General features: G+C 38.9%; 1 protein-coding gene across 4 annotated transcripts in view; it reads left to right on the top strand.

Annotated features, from left to right (window-relative positions):
• AGO3 (argonaute RISC catalytic component 3) overlaps nucleotides 1–12,013 on the top strand; it is a 131,844-nt gene that overhangs the window by 101,527 nt on the left and 18,304 nt on the right. For all 4 annotated transcript variants that reach the window (XM_010841174.1, XM_010841175.1, XM_010841177.1 and 1 more), the window contains 4 exons: nucleotides 4,089–4,248; nucleotides 6,465–6,555; nucleotides 9,089–9,283; nucleotides 9,610–9,744. In XM_010841174.1, coding sequence (XP_010839476.1) covers nucleotides 4,089–4,248; nucleotides 6,465–6,555; nucleotides 9,089–9,283; nucleotides 9,610–9,744 — 581 coding nt within the window. The remainder of the gene's footprint in view (nucleotides 1–4,088; nucleotides 4,249–6,464; nucleotides 6,556–9,088; nucleotides 9,284–9,609; nucleotides 9,745–12,013) is intronic.

Below are 12,013 nucleotides of genomic sequence, written 5' to 3'. Positions count from 1 at the left end.
AGACCAGGGATCAAACCCACGTCTCCTGCACTGGCAGGCAGATTCCTTACCGCTCAGCCACCAGGAAAGCCCCTTTCACTTTTTAAAAAAATGTATTTTCTTATGTTTACTTATAAATCAGTTTATCCACTCACATAGTTTCAACTGTTAAATTGTTCTGGAATTCTTATCTTTCAAATTCTTATCTTTCAGCACCATCATAGCCTTCATCCTATTTGTTTTTCTCATAGAAAAACTCATCGATTTGCCACTTTAAGTTTAATATTTGTTTCTTGAGTGCTGATGCCTGTATTTCAGGCTCCACTGTAGCCCTCCCTCTTTAGCCAGAACCCTGGAATCTCTACATTTATCTCATGTTGGTATAAGTGACGCCTTCTATCGATTAGTTGCTTGGTGTCAGTTTTGTTTCTGGCCCTGCCATGCAGTATGTGGGCACTTAGTTCCCCTACCAGGGATGGAACCGGTGCCCCCTGCACTGGAGTCATTGGACCACCAAGAAAGGCCCTGGTGTCAAATTTTGATTGTAGTGTTCATTCTTTCTGATATACTGTTTTCATAGGATGTCCTTGAATTAACTATTTTTTAACAAGTTTTGGTGTGTATGCATGGTAAAATATACATAACATAAAATTTAGCATTTTAACCGTCTTAGAGTACACGGTTCAGTGGCGTAAAGTATATTCACAGCACTGTGCAACTATCACTGCTATTCATTTCCAGAATTTTTTCATCATCTCAGACAGAATTCTGTACCCATTAAACAATAACTCCCCATTCCCCTACCCACCAGCCCCTGGTAGCTTCTATTCTACTTTCTGTCTCTATGAATTTACCTATTCTAGTAACTTGTGTAAATGGAGCCGTACAATACTTATCTCTTTGTTCTTGGCTTATTTCACTTAGGGTAATGTCCTGGAGGTTTATCTATGTTGTAGTATGTATAAGAATTTTATTCCCCTTTTTTGTGGTAAAATAAATATAAAACATAAAATTTACCATTTTAACAAGTATACAGTTCAGTGACATCAAGTACATTCATGTTGTACAGCCATCACCACCATCCATCTCCAATCATCCCTAATTGAAACTCAGCACTAACTCCCCATCTCTCCTTCCCAACTCCTAGAAACCTGTATTCTACTTTGATTGTATGAATTTGACTATTCTAGTTACCACATATAAATGGATCATAATAGTATTTGTCCTTTGTGACTGTTTATTTCATTTAGTATAATGTTCCTCAGGTTAATCTGTGCTAGAATTTTCTTCCTTTTTAAAGCTAAATAATATTCCCTTGCATGTGTATCCACACTTTGTTTATCTATTCATGTATCAGTGAGCTCTTGGATTACTTCCACCATAACGCTGCTTTGAACATGAGCATACAGCTCTCTGTTCCAGTCCTTCCTTTCCCTTCTTTTGGATCTATTCCCAGAAGTGAAATTGTTGGATTATATGGTAATTCAGTTTTAGTTTCTTGAGCAATTGCCTTGCTGTTTTCCACGGAATCTGCACCATTTTACGTTCCTATCAGCAATGGGCAAGGTTTCAGTTTCTCCACATTCCTGCCAGTACTTGTCATTTATTTTAGCCATCCTATTGGGTATGGGGTAGTATCTCATTATGGTTTTGATTTGCATTCTTTAATGATTAGTGATGTGGAATATCTTTTCCTGTGTTTGTTGACCAACTGTAGATCTTCTTTGGAGAAATGTCTATTCAAATCCTTTGCTCATTTTTATTTGAATTGCTTGGGTTTTCTTCTTGAGATATAGGAGTTAGTGTGTGTGGTTTTCTGTGTGTGTGTTTTGTTTTGTTTGTTCTTGGCCACGCTGCGCAGCTTGTGGAATCTTAGTTCCCCGACCCGACCAGGAACTGAACCCTGGTCCTTGGCAGTGAGAGCTTGGGAGTCCTAGCCACTGGGCTGCCATAGAATTCCCAGGAGTTAGTGTTTAATTGTTCCTGCAGTTAATGGCTTCATCAGTTTCTGCTTCTAATAAGCTGATCTTGACTGTGATTCATTGTATTCACCTGTTTTGGGGTGGCAGTTCTCTTTGTTACCTCATTTCTCTGATGGATTTAAGACAAAGACAAATCATTGATTTTCAGTTTTGTTCAGCTTTTTCTGTTGTTGTGAGGATGGAAGTGATGACTTCTAATCTTTTATGTGTTAGTGCTATAGCCAGTGTCCAGAGTACTATTTTTAAAGTACAGATCTGATTTTACCACCTTCCCAATCACCCCCACTTCAGTAGTTTTTCATTATGCAATTGATAAAATTGACACTTAAGATTATCTTCCAAGGGTTTGCATGTTCTAATCCATGACTTCTTACCTCTTCAGAATTCATCTTCTTGCTTTATGCTTTTTTCCCCACAGGATCTCTTTGATTACCCTCTTCCTTCTACCTATATTGCTTCTCATAACTCTCTTCCACCCTTCACCAAGTAAACACACATTCTTTTTTAGTTCTGACATCCCTTCCTTGGGGGAAGCTTTTCCTGACCTCCCTGACAAGGTCAGATTCTCTTAACATTTATTGTCTTTAAGGCAATGGCAACCCACTCCAGTACTCTTGCCTGGAAAATCCCATGGGCGGAGGAGCCTGGTAGGCTGCAGTCCATGGGGTCGCTAAGAGTTGGACGTGACTGAGTGACTTCACTTTCACTTTTCACTTTTCATGCATTGGAGAAGGAAATGGCAACCCACTCCAGTGTTCTTGCCTGGAGAATCCCAGGGACGGGGGAGCCTGGTGGGCTGCCGTCTCTGGGGTTGCACAGAGTCGGACACGACTGAAGCGACTTAGCAGCAGCAGGAGGAGCAGCAGCACCTTGTTACCACTCCTTTATGTTGTTTCACAGTTGTGATGTTAAATTTAAAATTATTTAACTAATGCCTATTTCTCTGACTAGACTATAAATTCTATGAGGGCAAAAACAGTGTCTGTCTTGACTTAGCATTGTATCCCCAGAGCTTCACACAGTGCTAGCATGTATCAGATGACTCGATAAATATTTGTTAAATGAATTAATAAATCTTTTTGGAGGGTGATTTTTCAGTATCTATAAAAATTCTACCTATAGAAATTTATCCTGAAGCTATAGTTACACAACCAAACAAAAGTAAATATACAAAGATGTTATTCATAATGTTCTTTGAAATAATAGAAATCTATTTGATATATTATTGATGAAATAATAGAAACCTATATTCAGTTCAAAAATATGTCATTGTGTGAATACTTAGATAAGAAAAGGAAACAGGATAAAGAAAGGGACAGGATAAAAGCCTTTATACTGTAATACCTCTATATTTCTTTTTTTTTTTTAATATTTCTAAATTAAACTTTGGAAAATAGGATTGAAAGCTATAAGTATACTGTGATTATAACTGCATTAAAATAATACAGATGAAAATATTACTGGAAGAAAGTACAATTAAATACTAATAAGGGTTTATGTATTGATATTTTTCTCTGGTTTTTCAGTTGCGGTTATAGTATTTTCATGAAGACAAAAATATACTTTCTTATATATGAAGAAAACAACTGGAAACATTATCACTAAATGCTTAAGCTGATCTTCAAGGCAGTATACTTTATATTTTAGGATAATTTTTCATATTTTATAATTGTCTATTTTAGAACAGAGTTTTCAGAAATCCTGGAAACAGTTAATTCGAAAGATCCAGTTTATTTTAATTGGCTAGACATCAGTTTAAAACATTTAAGATAGAAATTATATTACTAACTGCACTCTTGAATGACCTCAAGACACTACACATTTATATAATCAAATAAGGCAGTATAGGGAATTCCCTGGCAGTCCAGTAATTAGGATCAGTTGGCTCTCATTACTAAAGGCCCAGGTTCAGTCCCTGGTTGGGGAACTAAAATTCCACAACCCACGCTGCATTGCCCAAAAAAAGACAGTATACTATAAAATTTAATAACATTGTTTTAGTATTGGTATAATTTGGGGTATCCTGTAATACAGTGATATATTTCAAAGGGGAAAACATACAAAGCAGCTTAATGGTCAGTAAAATTTGACCTTTTTTAACTAGAGATGTTTGTATTTGTTTCCTAGCGGAGGTGAAACGTGTTGGAGATACACTTTTGGGTATGGCTACACAATGTGTTCAAGTCAAGAATGTAATAAAAACATCCCCTCAAACTCTCTCAAACCTGTGCCTGAAGATAAATGTTAAACTTGGAGGGATCAATAATATTCTTGTACCTCATCAAAGGTAAGATAAGCTAATCACCTAATAAGATATTCATTTTTTTTCCATTAGTTTTCATACCTTAATTTTTCTATGTTTTGCCATACCTAGGAGAAGGCAATGGCACCCCACTCCAGTACTCTTGCCTGGAAAATCCCATTGGCGGAGGAGCCTGGTAGGCTGCAGTCCATGGAGTTGCTAAGAGTCGGACATGACTGAGCGACTTCACTTTGACTTTTCCCTTTCATGCATTGGAGGAGGAAATGGCAACCCAGTCCAGTGCTCTTGCCTGGAAAATCCCATGGGCGGAGGAGCCTGGTGGGCTGCCGTCTATGGGGTTGCACAGAGTCGGACATTACTGAAGCGACTTAGCGGCAGCAGCAGCCATACCTAAGACCTATGTAAGAGACAACTTTGGTGATTCCTGCCATAGGCGATAAGTAGAAATTTTGGCAAAAAGTAAAGAGTTTTGATTGGCAAAATTTAAGAGACTGCTTTATGAAAAATCCCATTTTCATTTAGTGTGCAAAGTTCCTCAGCTCTCACTAGAAAGTACTGAGAACTTTATTTTTCAGATGCATCCAGCTTGTAAAATTTTTTCATTGTTTGGTAGTCACCTTCTTGTTTTTTCTTTTGGCTGCGCTGGGTCTTCGTTACTTTTAGGCAGGCTTTCTCTAGTTGCAGCAAATGGGGGCTACTCTGTTGTGGTGCTTGGGCTTCTCATTGCGGTGGCCTCTCTTGCTGCAGAGCACAGGCTCTGTGTGCACGGGCTTCAGTGGTTGCAGCACGTGGGCTCCATAGTTGCAGCTCCCGGGCTCTAGAGCAAAGGCTCAGTAGTTGTTGCACACGGGCTTAGTTCTCTGTGACGTGTGGAGTTTTCAAACCCATGTCCCCTGCATTGGCAGGTGGATTCTTATCCACTGCACCACCAGGGAAGTCCAGTAGTCATCTTCAAGCTGGTGTCTTGAGGCCACTCACCTAGAAAGTGAGGGAAGCCTTTCTTCCTCCTTTAGGGACTTAGGGTGGGGTTAGGGGAGAAGGGAAGTGAAGTGAAAGTCGCCCAGTCATGTCCGACTCTTTGCGACCCCATGCACTATACAGTCCATGGAATTCTCCAGGCCAGAGTACTGGAGTGGGTAGCCGTTCCCTTCTCCAGGGGATCTTCCCAACTCAGGGATCCTCCCACATTGTGATTGGATTCTTTACCAGCTGAGCCACCAGGGAATCCCAGGGATTAGAGGAGAAAGTGAAAGTGAAGTTCCTCAGTCATGTCCGACTCTTTGCGACCCCATGGACACCAGGCTCCTCTGTCCACGGGATTTTCTAGGCAAGAGTACTGGAGTGGGTTACCATTTCCTTGTCCAGGGAACTTCCTGACCCAGGGATCAAACCCAGGTCTCCCACATTGTAGACAGACGCTTTACCGTCTGAGCCACCAGAGGGGGCATGTCAATTAAGTAAATCAGTTAAATAAGTCATATCAATTGCTGGGGTCAATTGGACAACAGATGTTACTGTTACATTGCCATCATGTCTAAGAGCTCTTAGGACCTATGAGACATGATGACCTAGAAATGGGGTGCTGGGGAAGAGGCATAATGTTATTTGGAGAATTAAACAATAGGTTTCCTTTTAATAGTTGAAGCAACTAGGGCTCTAAAATCTTAAATGTCTTGTTGACACAAAAGCTCTTTTTTTTTCCTGTTTTTCCATACTGCCTCTATTTCCCATCCCTATTAAATATAAATGAGATTCATAAATGAGATGAATATAGAATTTTATCAAGCCTAAGAACTAAGAGAAGTAGTCATTTGACTTTCAAGAATACAATTTTAAAATAAAATGAACCACTAGCTACTTTATGACTATTAAATATATGTTACTCAAATTTTACACTTTTGTTCGGGGAGTAGTAGACTCCCTTAATCCCTTCCAGTGTGGTTTAATGATTCTTTATCTCCTTTCAAGATTACACTGGCTTAAAATGTAAGTAGATTAAAGAAAGGTTGATATAAATTGATGGGTTAATATGAGGAAATTTTATCATTTTATGCCTATTATGAAGAATGCTGGCCGCAACTGCCCTTTACAACCATCAGCACAGCTGCTTAAGGCAGAAGCTGTCTGAAAAGGATCTTCTCTGTGCTATACCAGCAACTTGCAATTGTGCTGCCCTAGTGTGAGACAGATAAAAGCATAATGAAAAAATTTATCTAACTCTTGTTAAAAATGTGTTTAAGACCTTCTGTGTTCCAGCAACCAGTGATCTTTTTGGGAGCAGATGTCACTCATCCGCCAGCTGGTGATGGGAAGAAGCCTTCTATTGCTGCTGTGAGTATCAGGCAGGTTTATCTTATCTCAAATTTACATGAAGATCAACATTTTGGTTTTAACTTTCTGAATTTTAATGACATTTTCTTTGAAATAAGCTTTTGTAAATATATATAAAGTTTTAAAAATACATTTGTGAAGTTTTACAGATTATGTATATTTATGTAGATCTATCCAGAGCCAACTTTCAAATGTTCTTTGGATTTTTTAAAAGAATGATTATTCTCTAGTTCGGAGGCTACAGGTTCCATATATATCTATTAGATCAAGTTTACTAATTGTATTACTCAACTCTTCTGTGTCCTACACAGAAATTTGTCTGTTTGGCCTCTCCATAATTGCATATTTTCAGTTACTTTTTATAATTCAAAGAGTTTATGTATTTCAGTCATGTCATTATTACAGAAAGATGTATCACATACAAGTTTGGTGCATTGCTTTTTTTTCAGTATAAAATATCTTCACCTTTGTCCAGTTTAATACTTTGCACTTGAAATCTTTAATACTGCTTCTCTTAACATCTGCCTCTTCTATCTCTTGCCTACCTTTATTTATTTCTTAATTTTCATTTTTGGCTGTTGTGGGTCTTCGTTGTTGCAAAGGCTTTTCTCTAGTTGCAGTGAGTGGGGGCTACTCTCTAACTGCAATGCATGGGCTGCAAACACAACAATATTAAGACACAGAAAGAAAAAATTAAGATAGCTACTCTCAGAACCAATACTAACTTCTCCAGTGACCAGATACAAAGCATAAATACAACACAATAAGACTGAGTATAGAGTCAGGACTTTTTATCTAGGGCATTGCAGTAAAAGAGGAAAAATTCTTTTAAAAATTTAGGAAGTGTAACAGATCATGGCATTCGGTCCCATCACTTCATGGGAAATAGATGGGGAAACAGTGGAAATAGTGTCAGACTTTATTTTTCTGGGCTCCAAAATCACTGCAGATGGTGACTGCAGCCATGAAATTGAAGACACTTACTCCTTGGAAGGAAAGTTATGACCAACCTAGATAGCATATTCAAAAGCAGAGACATTACTTTGCCAACAAAGGTCCGTCTAGTCAAGGCTATGGTTTTTCCAGCGGTCATGTATGGATGTGAGAGTTGGACAGTGAAGAAAGCTGAGTGCCGAAGAATTGATGCTTTTGAACTGTGGTGTTGGAGAAGACTCTTGAGAGTCCCTTGGACTGCAAGGAGATCCAACCAGTCCATTCTGAAGGAGATCAGCCCTGGGATTTCTTTGGAAGGAATGATGCTGAAGCTGAAACTCCAGTACTCTGGCCACCTCATGCGAAGAGTTGACTCATTGGAAAAGACTCTGATGCTGGGAGGGATTGGGGGCAGGAGGAGAAGGGGACGACAGAGGATGAGATGGCTGGATGGCATCACAGACTCGATGGACATGAATTTGAGTGAACTCCGGGAGTTGGTGATGAACAGGGAGGCCTGGCGTGCTGCGATTCATGGGGTCGCAAAGAGTCAGACATAACTGAGCAACTGAACTGAACTGAACTGAACAGTTCTTAAAGTGAAAGAAAGTGAAAGTCGCTTGGTCATATCTGACTCTTTGCAGCCCCATGGACTACACAGTCCATGGAATTCTCCAGGCCAGAATACTGGAGTGGGTAGCCATTCCCTTCTCCAGGGGATCTTCCCAACCCAGGGATCGAACCCAGGTCTCCCACATTGCCGGTGGATTCTTTACCAGCTGAGCCACCAGGGAAGCCCAAGAATGCTGGAATGGCTAGCCTACCCTTCTTCAGGGGATCTTCCCGACCGAGAATTGAACCAGGGTCTCCTGCATTGCAGGCAGATTCTTTATCAACTGAGCTATCAGGGAAGCCCCCAAAAGAGGATGCCAAAATCTTCTGAGTATGACTTCTGGGGTGGTTTGCTAAACTGTAAGAGAAATCAGGTGTTTGAATGGTGGTGATTTAGTTGTTAAATCGTGTTTGACTCTTGGAGACCCCATGGACTATAGCCTGCCAGGCTTCTCTGTCCATGAAATTTTCTAGGCAAGAATACTGGAATGGGTTGCCATTTCCTTCTCCAGGGGATCGTCCCCATCCAGGGATCAAACCTGGGTCTCCTGCATTGTAGGAGGGTTCTTTACCAACTGAGCTCTCAGGGAAGCACAGGTGTTTGAATGGATCCTCTTTTTTACTTTTCTTCTTCCTCTTGTTCTCTTTATATACATCTTTTTGTCTATATTTACCAGTATTTAGGTTTACCAGCAACATCTGTAAATTAGAATCAAATTGTTAAATGTAAAGTGCAGCCTACTTAGAGGAAAATAGTTTTTGACCCTAGACTGGGTCTTTTATTCTGTTCTTCACTTATTCTGTTCGTCACTGGAATTGTCTGTTTTCATTACTTTCAAAATGAACAGTGATTGTTAAGGTTATAGTAAAATACACATTTAAATGAAATCTAGGTATTTTTTTTCCAATTTTTTATGGTAAAATTCATACTGATACACTTTTGATTACCTTAATTTCTATTTTTTTTTCTTTACTTCTTCCAACCTAGGTTGTAGGTAGTATGGATGCCCACCCAAGCAGATACTGTGCTACTGTAAGAGTTCAGAGACCCCGACAGGAGATCATCCAGGACCTCGCCTCCATGGTCCGAGAACTTCTCATTCAGTTTTATAAGTCAACTCGGTTCAAGCCTACTCGTATCATCTTCTATCGGGATGGTGTTTCAGAGGGGCAGTTCAGGCAGGTTGGTTGCCCGGGATTCTCCCGTACTATGGTTATATCAGGTACTGTATTTATAATGTGGTGTCTAGTTCTGAAGTTAGAAGCTTTAATTAAGTTGAGAGCCCCTACAGTCAAATTTTGACCCTTCCTTAGATTTTCCCTTTTAAAGTGTTTATTGTGGATGTGTAAACCTTGATCACTAAGACCATGCTCTGGTATTAGTCAGGATAAAATAGAGAAGTATAGTTAGCTATAAAGTAATGAGTTAAACTGAGTGTAAATCAGTATCTTACTTTGAAGTATGTATAGAACTGATTCTATCAAATCTTCCCATTTAATCTTCTCTAGGTATTATATTATGAACTCCTAGCAATTCGAGAAGCCTGCATCAGTTTGGAGAAAGACTATCAACCTGGAATAACCTACATTGTAGTTCAGAAGAGACACCACACTCGACTGTTTTGTGCTGATAGAACTGAAAGGGTAATCTTGCATCTGTTGTAACACTTATTGTCCCGAGCAAAGGTTATATCATATGGTTCATAGAGCACTTAACAAAGGCTCTCTGCCAACAGCAGGATTTTTAACATATGGTAGTAGGTTACAACAAAACAGCTTGATTATGAGTATAGAGGCATCAAAACAGGATAATTTTTTTAACCTCCTAGAATTTCTGGGAGCACTCCAGATGTTCAGAATCCCGTTATACTTTTTTGTTGTTGTGAAAAAATTTAGAGTTTTTAAATTATTCTTTTTATTCATATTTTCCTTCAGTGTCCAGAAGAAAAAGTTACGTCCTAGTTTCAAAATCTCTTGTAAAAATTAATTTTACAAATGAGGGACATCATAGAGTGATTAGTGAAAATTCATGCAAGCTAACTCATTTCCAGTGTTTTGCCTCCATCTTGCGAACCTTAGAGCAGAGAAATCTGAGGATTGCAAGGGTTAGTGTCCTCTTGGGAAGGGGGATCATTAGAAAAGACTGAGAAAGAGAGGAGTGTGTCTTGTCTTTGGTATATATTTTGATACCTGGTCTTTGATTGCACTTGTTGTATAACTTCGGGCAAATAACTTAAAATCTCTGTGCCTGTTTTTTTTTTCTAAACAAGGTTTGGATAGCATTAATATTTGCATTATTTTGGGTTTTTGAAATAATTTTTTAAAATTAAAACATGTTAATATACTTAGAACGGTGCTTAGCACACGCTGAGCACTCGGTGGAAGTTAACTAGTTGTAGGATGGTGGTAATGGTTGTTGTGATAGACAAAGAGGGCATGATGACAGGCACTGTTCTGGGTCTTCTTTATAAGTTTAACTCATTTAGTCCTCACAAACAACACTATGAGGAACTTTATTATTATTATCCCCAGTTTTCACAGGAGGAAACTCTGCCACATGGAGGTTAAATAACCTCCCAATGTTACAAAGCTAGTACTGGGCAGAGCTGGGACTCGAATTAGGCAAGCTTATTAGGCAGTCTGGCTCCAGGGTGCTTTTACTACTGTCCTTTGCCACACCTCTCATAGCAGTAATGGTAGTTTTATTCTGGCCTCCGTGTTGTTAAAGTCCTTTGCCCCAAATTACTAGCTACATTTCTATACCTAGGAAACCAAAGCTTTCTTCAGAAGTTGGATTAGGAAAATCTAAGTTAGATTTAATGATTTCTTGCAACTGGTGTTTAATTGTGCCTTTCCTTCATTTATTTGCTTCTCTTTCACCTTTGCTCTCAATACCTCCTAATCATAATAGATGAGAGATCATTATAAATGAGGAAATAGGCACAGCAAGGAAAGCACTGTGTCCTAGATCTCATGACTAGAAACTCGGTGGTGCTGTGATATGATCCCAGGCATTCTGCTGCCCCTGTAAACAGAGTGAAACTGTTTATATGTGTTAATAAGGAGATCTGGGTGTTAAGAATAGGCGTAATTTAGTAAGACTGTGAACTATTTTCTTTGTTTTGTGACTTGGGGAAGGCTAGCTGGCTGCCCTGCAAGGCTGTAACTGAAGCCCGCACCTGGTGGTGGGCCCTCACATGGCAGAAAGAATATCTGAGTCAGTAGGATAGTTTCTGATTTGTTAGCCTTATAAACCTCGACTTATAATTAATGATTTTAAATGTGTTAGGGATAAGGAGCTAGAGGTAAGTATATATATGCATTTTAAATTCTTTTGTTAGGAGCCTGTCATTATCAGGAACTTCTACCTGTTTCGTTCACATCATGTATTACTTAGAGACAATCATGGTGTCTATTTCCTTATAAGATGTTGAACCTGCTAATATGAAATTAAAGAAATAAGGCCTTTGTAATCATTTCCATGTTTGACTGTCCTGGCCTTTACTGTATGCTACTGGGCAAGTTATTTTATATTCCTGAGCCATAGTTTGCCCCAAAATGGGAATGCTTAACTTGCAGGATTATCAGAATTAGAAATAATGTATGTAAAATCCTGACATATAAATAGCTACCAAATGGTGACTCTAGCTTACTTATGTTGTTGTCAGCATCCTTTCACTCTAAAAATATAGGATTCTCTGAGAAAAATGCTAATTTTCATAAGAATTACATATTCAGAGAACCTGCCATGCACGGATGTTATAAATTGGAGCACTTAAAGTTACTTCCTAAAACAATTTTTTTAAGTGTTCAACCCATATTGGGATCAACTACCAGCTAAGCATCCATGGAGATGAATAAAACATTGTTGATCAGCTCTCACTTTTAGCAACTTTTAAGAATAGGAACTAGG

The sequence above is a fragment of the Bison bison genome, unplaced genomic scaffold, assembly GCF_000754665.1.
Source record: "Bison bison bison isolate TAMUID 2011002044 unplaced genomic scaffold, Bison_UMD1.0 scf7180017864158, whole genome shotgun sequence".
Lineage (NCBI taxonomy): Eukaryota > Metazoa > Chordata > Mammalia > Artiodactyla > Bovidae > Bison > Bison bison.
Note: the sequence above shows the minus strand (reverse complement) of the source record. Positions and strands in the feature narration are given on the sequence as shown.